Source organism: Carassius auratus, chromosome 45, assembly GCF_003368295.1.
Source record: "Carassius auratus strain Wakin chromosome 45, ASM336829v1, whole genome shotgun sequence".
Classification (NCBI taxonomy): domain Eukaryota; kingdom Metazoa; phylum Chordata; class Actinopteri; order Cypriniformes; family Cyprinidae; genus Carassius; species Carassius auratus.
This window is the reverse complement of record NC_039287.1, coordinates 12466474-12478061: the sequence shown is the minus strand read 5'-3', so window position 1 is coordinate 12478061 and position 11588 is coordinate 12466474. Positions and strand designations below refer to the sequence as shown.

The following is an 11588-nucleotide window of genomic DNA, read 5'->3' as shown; positions in this document are numbered from 1 at the left end:
GGTAGCAGACCTGAAGTAACCTTCAGGAAAACACTTCACGCAAGCCTAAAAGTGTGACACTTTGAGTTACTCATTCACTATTTGTTATTTTGGAGATTTTCTTTTGGAAAGTGGGAGATGTGTCCTTCCCGTGACCTGCAAACATCAGGCATCCATCCTATTGATCTGTTCAGACTGAAAAGCCTCATAAATACACCTGAAGTGATGGGACTGATCTAAGATTTTTTAGGGTAAAGATCAATTGAGTTGAGAGGATATGGCCTTGAAGCTTCACAGATAGTCTTAATCATATTGATGGTGAGTGGTTGGCAGACCAGATGCTGCAATAGCTCTGACTTGCCAGTGCCATCATGCATTGGCAGTAAATATAGCAGAACAATAAGAAAAGCTGCTGGAAAGGTCAGATTTTTTTTTTAAGATGCAAAACATGCTTTTTAGTGGTATTCACAGATTAAAATAATTAACCATGTTTAATAATGTTTCGTATTTCATTGTTTTCAATCATTTTTATTTGCTGAAATGCTTCTAAACCAGGGCTCAACATTTATAAGAAAGATTCAGGGCAGGTTTTTTGTCACTACGCCTCATGTTAGTTGATCATGTATGTGCTTTTAAATCAATATTAAATATGAAAATATTTTTTAAACAAATTAATAATTTAAAATAAATACTGAAAAATAAATGTAAGAAAAAAATAAGTGTAATGTGGTAAAACAAATAAGTTGTCCTCTTCAAATTCAGGTTTTTAGGTTAAATAAAAAAAATATAAAGCAAAATGTACACCCTCATATAACTGGTCTCAATTTATTTTAGAGTTTCGCCATTTTAACAACATTTCAGTCACCTTCTTGCCTTTATGAGTTAATTTTCAAACATTTACTTTTCTGAAAGTTTAAATATTTATTTGTTCTCAATTAATATGGCTACATGAATATAATAATAAAAATCTAAACCAAAGCTACTGGTAGTAGTAATACTAGTAATATTGTTAGTAATAATAATTATTATAAAAGTAATTAAGTGCTGGTTAAAATAGTTTAAATAAAGGATTTATGTTTAAAAATATATTTCAGGCTAAAATTTGTGGGAGGCAAAGCACATTTTACTCATTAGGTAAATTATATAGCCTATATATATATATATATATATATATATATATATATATATATATATATATATATATATATATATTTTTTTTTTTTTTTTTTTTGTAGGTTTGGTCCTGTCTAACAAACTGCAGAGCAATTTTAAAAAAAAAAGAATCTTTCTTTCCCACCCTTTACTATTTGCTTTCTGTCTCACACTTTCAACCCCCATCTCATAACCAAACGTCCCGTTGACTGCATTCGTTGTGAGAGGGTTGAACGTGCAACCCTGAAAGACATGTTTCAGCCATAGACTACTCACTGTATAAAGGATTCAACTCTCCAGACGTCGAGAGAGGGCGTGGCCAGAGCCTCACCTCCAGCGCTGGCCAATCAGAGCGCACCCGGCTTCTCTTGAAAGCCTCGTGAGCTGCAGATATATACGTCCACTGTGGGCTGATGCAATGAATGCAATACTGAAGTTAGTGAGAGAAGGATCACATCAGTGACGGGAAAACCCGACAGAGAAACGGTTCACGTCGCCCAGAAAAACGCATTGTTTGCCTAATATCTGAATCGTATTATAGTCCAAAGGTGAGTGAATTCATTCATTTACGGGAAAACGACTGTATTTTGCTTTTAGGATTAGAGCCTATAATTAGAGCCTTATCTGAACGCTGGCTTCCCCATGGCCTTGACTGGAAAGATACAAATGCATGTTCATTTTTCACTTTCACGTCTTTTAAATCTTATCGCGTTTTATTCCTCAATGCATTTAATTTGTCCTAAAGCATTCCCGTTAAATATTTGTGATTTTTTTTTTTAGCCTGTAACGAAAGCTCAAGAGGTGTATTCTTATATGCCTCTTCCTCATTTTGGCCACTTTCCCGAAAACGCAAGACTTCCCTTTTAGTGTTCTTTGAAATTGATAAATTCGTGTCGCAATCCTGTTCACGTGACCGTTATTTTATGGTGTCCGTCACAGTGTGTAACGTTTAAAGTCGTCGTGAGCACATCAGTTTCTCCACAGAGCTGCTAGTCTTCCAGTAGAAGTCAAGATCACGAATCACTTCTCTCTCATACCCCTGGATTTAACCACAACCCTGGGCTAGAGATAACTTGTCATTTAAAAACGTGGTTATATTGGCCGAATTGTTACAGCGAGTTGTTTAGCAACAGACAACCAATCAGGAACTCCCTTGGTGCTTACCTCATTAAATATTCACGAGCCTTTACGCCACGTGTTTAGTCTCCGAGTCTGTAGAAAACGGGTTGGCTTTGTGATGTGTGAATATTTTAAGCGAGCACAGAGGGCCTGTGTGGCCACATATGGACAAGTTTTTGTTAAAACGTGCCGCATTATAGCACCGTTAGTCTAAACTGATTCCCAGAAGACTGACTGACCTTTCCGTTCATAATCAAACCGGCTGATGAGTAAGGCGCGGTTTGTGTGTTAAAGTTTTGTGAAACAAAAAACAACAACAACAGCAAAAACAAGAACAGAACAGTCCGAGACTTGGCACAATGAAGCCTTTGAAGGTCGAACTGAAGGATGTGTTCGGCATTTTGTCCGCGTGCTCTGCGAGCGCACGGTCCTCGCGTGCTGATTGGCGAAGAGAGGGCGGTATACATCTGCTCAAATTAGATTCTTCGCTCTTTTCGTGCGTTTACATTTGAGACGTAAGAAGCTAAGCGATGACAGCCTGGAAATTTACATGGTTTTCAGTTTGTAATTAACTTTGGGGTGCCTTACATTAGGTATAGTTTATTAAAATTTGTTTAAGTTACCTGCCGTTATAATTTGAGGTTAATAGCACTGCCGCAAAAAGCATATGTTCGATGTTTGACTCGAAATGTTGAACCGAAAACATCGCAAGCTTTTTTATTTAGATGTCCAGTATCTTCCAACCTGTATGACTTGCTTCTGAGGAACATAGAAGATTTTAGGCAGGATGACAAACAGAATCTGAGTTACCTTTCACTTTCATTGTATAGTAGAAAAAAATTAAATGGGCAGTGGAAGCAAATGAAGTCATAATGCCCGAAAATTTCTGTAAGTCACACAGGTTTGGAAGGATATGACTGAGTACGTGGTGACCTTGCTCTTTTTTTTTTTTTTTTTTTTTTTTTTTGCTTAACTGTTATTTAATTATTGTTGATTAGGTTATAATGTGTAAGGCTTTACAATATGGTGTCCCCTCTTTTTTTTCCAGGTAACGGAGTAAGTTATGCCAGTCTTCAGAGCCCTTAGTAACGTAGCAAAGCAGGCCCTGCTGGCCCCTGCGTGTGGATGTCAGCCTCTGACTGTAGCGATCCGCAACATCAGCTTCTCCCCGCGTCAGGTCACCTCTGGATCTGATGCCAGCTTTCATTCTGTGTCCTTCTCTGAAACGGACCACCCTAAAGTTCTCATCACAGGTATGAAAAATGTCAGGTACTTGGGATATTGGCATTTTTTTTAAGAGTTGGTACTTCTGTAATTTATCATGTTGATCACACTGGTTTTAGCAAATTTAAAAAGGGTGAATCCTGACTCCCCTAGTGTGTTTTTTTGCATGAGATTTGATCATTCATAATTTTTCTCTCTTTGTAAGGTGGTCTTGGGCAACTAGGTGTTGGGCTTGCTAAACTGTTAAGGTATGCACATTGTAGTACATACTGTATATAAATGTGTTGCATAGTTGATGCATTTTCAAACGTAACGTTTTACATCTAAATGTATATTACATAATAAAGCTATATATCCGTTTTATAGGAAGCGATTTGGAAAAAACAATGTGATCCTCTCGGATATCAGGAAACCACCCAGCAACGTCTTTCACAGTGGTATGACTTCTGTTCATCTCAAACTAATTCTTTAAAAATAGTTTCATGAGAGAAATAACAGGTTGCACTCAGTTAATGGGTACTAAAGTAAAATGTCTTCTAATTAGCTTAAATTGATTGAACATTTGTTTGCATGTGTAAAACAAGTGAATGTGCAACTTTAGAATTTATTTAAAGGGTACGTAACATACACCGTTTCACCTAATCTCATGTTAATCTTGAGTACCTATAGAGTAATAAAGCAGACTTGAACTTGAACTAGAGTAGTACTGCACAGAAATTCTCAGTCATTCTTCTAAATAATTTTTTTAAAACTTGGGCATGTTTAGCATGAGAATCCACTCTTTAACACTGTGAACAACTCTGAATACACAACACCATTGTACCCCCCACCCCCCCTTTTTGTGATTTTTAAGGATTTAAAGATTTTAGGATTTTTGTGCTCATTTCAAAATGTTTAATATTGAGAAATAGTCAAGTTACAGAGCTAGACTGATCACACAAGTACTGACCTGTTGATTAAATGTTTCCTCACAGGCCCCTTTATCTACTCTGATATTTTGGACTACAAGAACTTGCGGGAGATTGTAGTAAACAATAGAATCACCTGGTTAGTGCATTACAGTGCTCTTCTGAGTGCTGTTGGGGAAGCTAACGTGGCACTGGCACGAGCAGTCAATATCACTGGTAAGATTTTAGAAAACTTCAATGCAATTCGTTTATTTGCAATTTTTTAAATGCAATTTGTTTGTTAGTCTACCGTTTGCCTCTTTTTCAATTATTTTTTCAACTAGATCTTTCCATAAAAATAGCCTTTGATAAAATTATCTTTTGATTCTGATATGATACTAAATATAAATCTGATTTTTATTTTTCTGTAGGACTACACAACATCCTAGACATTGCAGCAGAACATGGGCTTCGGCTCTTTGTGCCCAGTACAATTGGTGCCTTCGGACCAACTTCACCTCGAAACCCCACTCCTGACCTCTGTGTGCAGAGACCACGCACTATATATGGCGTCTCTAAAGTCCATGCAGAGCTCATGGGGGAGGTAAGACACCAGTCACCCTTATTTTAGCATTTCACCTTTTTTCTGTGCCGAATGTGACTCTGAATATTAATCTTTACCCACAATCCTTTTCTGCAGTACTACCACCATCGATATGGCCTTGACTTCCGCTGTCTGCGGTACCCTGGCATCATCTCTGCAGATTCACAGCCCGGCGGTGGCACGACAGGTACGGTGCGCTCTGCTCCATCTGTGTTATTTGGCACATGGCCTTGCTCACATACGTAAATGAGGTTATGCAACTAGCACTTGCTCAGAAAGGGGTGTTGTTCACTTTGAGTATTTTTAACTGGCCTGCACCAATGCCAGACAGCCATATGAACCACACCTCCGACTGCCTGAGGTCACATGTGAAAACTTGAAAAGTACTTCAACAGCTGTTACTGTTACTGACTGCTGACCAAAAAAAAACTGCAGTGAGTAATGACAGTCTGTCTCTTTTTTTTTTTTCTCAGACTACGCTGTGCAGATTTTCCACGACGCCGTCAAGACCGGAAAGTTTGAGTGCAACTTGAAGCCAGACACACGGCTGCCCATGATGTACATTGATGACTGTTTGCGGGCCACGCTGGAGGTGATGGAGGCACCGGTGGAATCGCTCAGTATGCGAACCTACAACATCAACGCCATGAGCTTCACACCGGAGGAACTTGCAAATGAGGTCCAGAAACAGCTGCCTGATCTTCAGGTCACATATGAGATCGACTCCGTACGACAGGCTATAGGTATGATCCAAAAATTCTGCACTTGTATCAAACATTTTGCTACAAATAAATGGTGCAAAAACGCTTGTTTTTCATCTATATAGCTGACAGTTGGCCCATGAACTTTGATGACTGCAACGCCCGGAAAGACTGGGGCTGGAAGCACGACTATGATCTGCCAGAGTTGGTCCAGACAATGCTTGACTTCATCGGCTCAGACTCCCGCATCTCCCAGGCCAACTGAGTCTTCCCATGAACACTGAAAATATGTACATTTCATAAAGATTTATAGTGATGCAAAAGAGAGATCCGCGGTCTGTAAATAGTCATATTCCTTTTCTCTTTTGTGTCATCTGCATTTCCTTTTTGACTTGCACGGACTATGTATAATTGTATATTATACAAAGAGGTCGGTCTCTTTTCAGGTCAGGGTGGAAAACAGTCGGAGATTTACAAGTGTTTGGAAGCTAAATGAAGAGGAATAAGTTTAAACCTGACGTCAAGACCGGCTTGTGCTTTGCATTTAGTGAAAAAGGATCACTATGTCTCCAGGAGAAACAAACCAACTGAACCAACTGAATGAATGTGGCTGATCCTAAAATGTAGTTTCCCCAAATTCTAGTCTCTTTCTGAAATTCTATATTTTTTCCTTTTATTTAAGATGTATAATTTTACTGTACCTTTTGTAGAAAATCATAATATGAGGCAAAGGCAGGTGGCTGAGTTCAGACTAATATGAATGAAAGATTTGGAATAGTTACAGCAACAGCAGCTTCACCCCTTTCTAAAATAAACAGAGCAGAGTCCGGTTTTGAACAGGGTGGGACTCAGATGGAGGTCCTCAGGGAAAGTGAGGTTTGTTATGATAAATGACGTTATCATATCCCTCTTGGTTGCTTTTCCTGTCTTGTGCACTATATTTATTTAGACAGCTTACAAATTAAATGCAAGATTTGGTCTTGCTTCACATGTTTGCTGTAAACTTTAATAAGGTCTCTTTTGTTAAATGCTTTTTCTATCATTTTATTGCCATAACCCATGGATGTTTTCCCATGGAATATATTATCTCATATGAAGGGGAGAGTGGGAAACCGATTTAAATTATTTTTAGTTAAGCTTTACATCCACATCTTTTTGATCACAAAACTTGTCAATAAAGCTTTTTATCTTTAATATTTTGAAGAGTAATTAATTAGTTATTTGAGTTCAGTAGACTTTTTGTAGGTGAGATTTACCCTTTTTTTATAAATGCTTTTACTCTACATTTGTGCAGCTTTAGAGGATTTATGGTATTTTTTAAAACATTTTTATGAATAAATTAATAAAACTTTTTTTTGTAAAACTCACAATAAAAAAACAACTTTCTGTACTGTGAACGTGTGAAAGCGTTGCCACTTACAGTATTTTTCGTGTATTTTGTGGTCTGCATTGTGTTTGATTTAGTTATTTTATTTGACAAATTAAAAAGAAAAACTATTTTTTTTTCGTTCATTTCACTGTGTGCTCCTGATTGTGATTTTTTTTTTCACACTAACATACAACCATAAATCAATCCAGTATAATTATTATTATTTAATTTTTTTTGTAGATTGTTGACAACTTTTTTTTTTATTTTATTTATTTATTATTATTTTTTAGCAAGCATTTTTGGGATCAAAAAGACCCCAAACAGCACATAAGGGGTAAAAAATGATAACTGAGGGTAGAACTGTCATTGTTTTTATTAAATTTATTTATTTATTTTTCATTTTCTTGGTGTGTATCTGCACTTGTTTAATAGTACCTGATTGACTGCAGTGCCACCAGTCATTGAAGTTTTTAATTATAACTTTTGGAAAATATGGCGTTTCTTTTGAGGATATAATGACTGCACAAGAGCTGCATTAAAGCACGTTCACATTGCACTCATCTTGTCATTTCTGATCAAGGTGATTAGTGCATAATGCCTTGATTTAAGACTATAATCTCCTTAAGTTATCACCGAACAATTTCTGAGTCATTTTCATGTTTTGATTGGAGTCGTGCCACATAAACATTTCAGGGACATTAGACCAAATCTCCTTTTTATTTAGATTGTAAATGTACGCTCTGAAAGCAGGTTATATCGTACCTGTTTGTACAGTATATCCAGTGACAAAAGAGCTGTCATTCAAAAAATTTGACAATAATATGGGTGGCACTTATCTGATAAATTGGTTATGTGTATTTGGCAACCAGGTTGTATTATGCCGAAAGAGACAATTACCAGGCTTGCTTAAATAATTAGATGAAACCCTCCCATATACCTTCTTGAAGTTTGTGGTTATTGTCATAAGATCCTTTGAAGTTTCCCTTTGTTTGTAGCTGGAACACTGCAAAAGTGAAAAAGAGAGATTAGGTTTTTTTTTTTTTGTTTTTTTTTTGGGGTGCTTGGCAAAGGAGCCTCTTTGCTGTCTGTAATTTGAGAGTTATGCACCAGATGAGTTTCAGGTGAGGACAATTGTATCTGTCAGCAGCTCTTCCAAATGAAATTTTATCTCATGTAAAGTATGGGCATGTCATCTATGAACACAAATAGTGTTGTTTGTCTGCACTGTTGCTCAGTGAGACAGGTGTACAGTTGAAGTGATTAATTTTCAAAAAAATAAAAATACTTTAGTTGCAACAGTTTTATTTCCCTTCTTCCTTATCTGTTATACTTGTCATAAATCCTTTGTGTAAAAGCACTGTTGCAAAATAACTGGAGCAGTTTCACCATTTCATAATTCCTTCATTTCATAATTCCATCATTTCATAACGTGTTTGTCGAATGTAGAGGCTGTCTCACATGGCATTGTCTGGAATCCCCACTGGTATGAGGAATGAACTTCTACAAACACAGACCTCTATTGAACACAAAAGACAACACCAAACTGTGATGAAATGCAAAGCCCAGTCAAAGAAAAAAAATACAGTTGGTACATTTAAGAAGATATTTACAACTAAAGTTGCTTTTTCAAATCGAAAAAAAAATCTAATAATTTATTTGTCAAGTTAATAATTAATATTATTAATATTTCAGGTTTTATTCAAGCAATATAAAATGATTTGAGTGGTTCTGACAGCAATACACATTAAATAAACATCAACATTAAATAGACAACATTTATAAAAAATAATGTTTAAAACTGTATAAGAATGAACAGGGTTGCAAATATAGCCTAAATTAAGCTATAAAACTGAATGGGGTTATATTAATGTTGGCATAAAGCTGACAAAATTATATTATATTATATTTGTGTAAGATTACATCTAAACAAGCTACTTTTGATGTTAGGTTACTTTTATTCAATAAATGTTATTATATATAAACATGACGAATTATGTGTCAGTTCTGGGATAAGTGATTAGCTGCACACTTTTGTGAGCATGGGTTTGGCTGTAAAACCTTAAACTATAAGATGAGAGTTATGTTTATCATGATCTATTAAAATGTCACACAAACATTACATAACACATTTGCATGTCCACCTCCCACTTGTTCTTCTCAGGTGATACTCTTGTCCTAATTCAAGAAACCCCTGCTGAGTTTCCCTGAACTGAACAATGAATCTTTCTTCTGCACTTCCTGTTCAGGTGTGTCATGTTGTATAAGCATTCATTGATCATTGCATGTACACACCTCTCCACCAATTCCAGAAGCAGGAGTGTGTCGGCATGCTGTTTGAATACTGAATCCCCGAGCTGGCAGTCTGTCTGTCTGAGTGAAGGTCATATAAACAAGCCCTATAGCTGTCAGTGCCTTTTAAGAGGGAAGTGCCAAAAATGCTGTGTTGTAGCTGTCTCATGGTAACCTGTTGCAGAAACATATAGCAATCATCCTCAGCAACCATAAGGTCATGGTTTTTTTGAATGAAGAAAGCAAACAAACAAATAAAAAAGCACACTTTTTCCAGACAATTTCCATTAATACACTCTTTAAAATAAAGCTATTGGCTTTGAAGGTTCCATGAAGAAACATCCATGGAAACTTTGTATTGCAAAAAGGTTTGGAAAAAGATTCGTAATATTATTAAAAAGGTCTTCACATTTTTTCTCTGAATATAACTGTGTAATATAAAGTTTAAAAACCTGATTTGAAGGATTTTGACAGCAATACACATTAAATGTGTATAGTAAATTATATTACTTACAATAACTACTATTTGTGTAAAAATTTTGAAAAGTGACTAGTTATTTTAGCAAACATTTTTTATTAAGAAAACAGACATTTGATGAGTTTGAAATTAGGCTACTTTGCATGATGGTTTAATATCATATTATATAATATTTTATCTGACACACTCTAATTATTTATATAAAACTTCAAATTATTTTTGAAGTTTTAAATAAAACAAGGATTATTGGAGCATGTTTTACAGGAAAATATTATTTACAGTCTTTAGACTACCAAATCTCACATTTAATTAAATGTGTTACTTGCCAGTTCTTTGCAATTATTGTGAAATTAACTCAGAATTTTTGAGAATTGTTTCAAATAAAAAAAGTTCAGTGTAGTTGTCACAGAAAAACAAAAAACAAACTTGGGATCTGTGTCTCTAATGTTTGTTTTTTTTTAAGCCATGGGAAATCAAGGTCTATTGTTGTATTTACTGCCTTCAGTATTATCAAATAAAGACCATAAAATCCAGGAACAAAAAACAGTACATACTTCTTCTTTCAGTGTATCACAGAAAAACAGTGCAAAATAGAAAACATTGCTGCAAATGTAAAGCAAGTCTGACAATAAACAAACATATAATGCCAAAACAAAAGAAAAGAAAACAACAAAAAAGAAACAATGAAGATAAATTTACATGTAATTATGTGAAGTTCTGGTGTAAGATTACTTTGTATACTGTATGTGTTGTACACCTCTATATCTTTCATATTAAGTAGATTATTCAAGATAGACAGAAAGAGAGAAAAAGGTCATTCTTGTGTAAGTTGGCACTATTATTTTATTATTTTTAACCCCTGACCTGATCTTTTTTTTCTCTGCAATTTAGACAAGTGTAGTAAAAGAAATACAGCTGAGCAAAGCACAAATAATTGGAGTCTTGCTTATATGAAACAACATTTGTATGATTTTCATGCAACAAAAAGAAAAGTGTAAATGAAGGTATGACTCAATATGACACTATAAATAAAAGTGCAAAAGTACACTTTAGCATACTTTTAATGTGAATGCAATGTTTTCAGGCGTTCAACTGCCTGTTATTTACAATTAAATGAAAATGTATTATAATTTCTTTTACACAGTATAGACCTTTTTGGTGTGTGTGTGTGTGTGTGTGTGTGTATGTATGTGTAACAGAAGAAAGACACTCATATAGGTTTGGAATAACATTAAAATGTGAGTAAATGACATAAAAAATACATTACAGGTAAATGCTTTATAAAATTGAGCACACATATTTTTCAGAAGGGTATCTTTGCAATATTGCACACAAATCTGATCTTTGGGACTGACTGTCCACAGTGTAATTTTATAAGTGATGAAATCTGATCCATTCACACAGTGTCCTCAATATCTTGGTTGCTATAGTAATCACTTCAGAGTCAGCCCTCTGCTAAGAGACTTGAGAGAGTAACATTCATTGTGGAAGTGCTCAGTAAAAACACTTTCCCACATGATTCAGAATAAACTCATTTTACTTGGAAACTGTACATATAGACCACATTAACACAGGACAGGTACAGGCTATATGGGGAGTTAACTTTAGGTATTTACTTCATCTTAAGATATTAATGTAGTCTATTATGTCAATTAAGCAAGGCCTTACAAAATTATGATGTGCAAAGAAAACCAGTTTGTTTTAGATTTTGATAGCCACTAGTGATATAAATACATTGAATTACATTAAATAAATAAAACAAAGTCTCTTAAAGCTAATTCAATTT

General features: G+C 35.3%; 1 protein-coding gene across 2 annotated transcripts; it reads left to right on the top strand.

The window, feature by feature from the left end:
• The first annotated feature begins 1578 nt into the window (after positions 1–1578).
• On the top strand, positions 1579–5993 carry LOC113063296 (L-threonine 3-dehydrogenase, mitochondrial-like). Of its 2 annotated transcripts, none has more exons than XM_026233578.1 (9): positions 1579–1679; positions 3299–3503; positions 3680–3722; positions 3841–3911; positions 4449–4598; positions 4793–4965; positions 5062–5152; positions 5439–5708; positions 5792–5993. In XM_026233578.1, the coding sequence occupies exons 2-9, from the start codon at positions 3314–3316 to the stop codon at positions 5929–5931; spliced, it is 1128 nt and encodes a 375-aa protein (XP_026089363.1). In that variant the 5' UTR covers positions 1579–1679; positions 3299–3313; the 3' UTR covers positions 5932–5993. The 2 variants fall into 2 exon arrangements, with proteins under 2 accessions (XP_026089363.1, XP_026089364.1); XM_026233579.1 differs by lacking the exon at positions 1579–1679 and adding an exon at positions 2754–2843.
• The last annotated feature ends 5595 nt before the right edge of the window (positions 5994–11588 follow it).

Coding starts and splice junctions, on each gene's coding strand:
- LOC113063296 (XM_026233578.1), top strand. CDS start 3,314: ATGCCAGTCTTCAGAGCCCTTAGTAACGTAGCAAAGCAGGCCCTGCTG. Junction 3,723..3,840: donor GGGCTTGCTAAACTGTTAAG/GTATGCACATTG, acceptor TCCGTTTTATAG/GAAGCGATTTGGAAAAAACA. Junction 5,153..5,438: donor GCCCGGCGGTGGCACGACAG/GTACGGTGCGCT, acceptor TTTTTTTCTCAG/ACTACGCTGTGCAGATTTTC.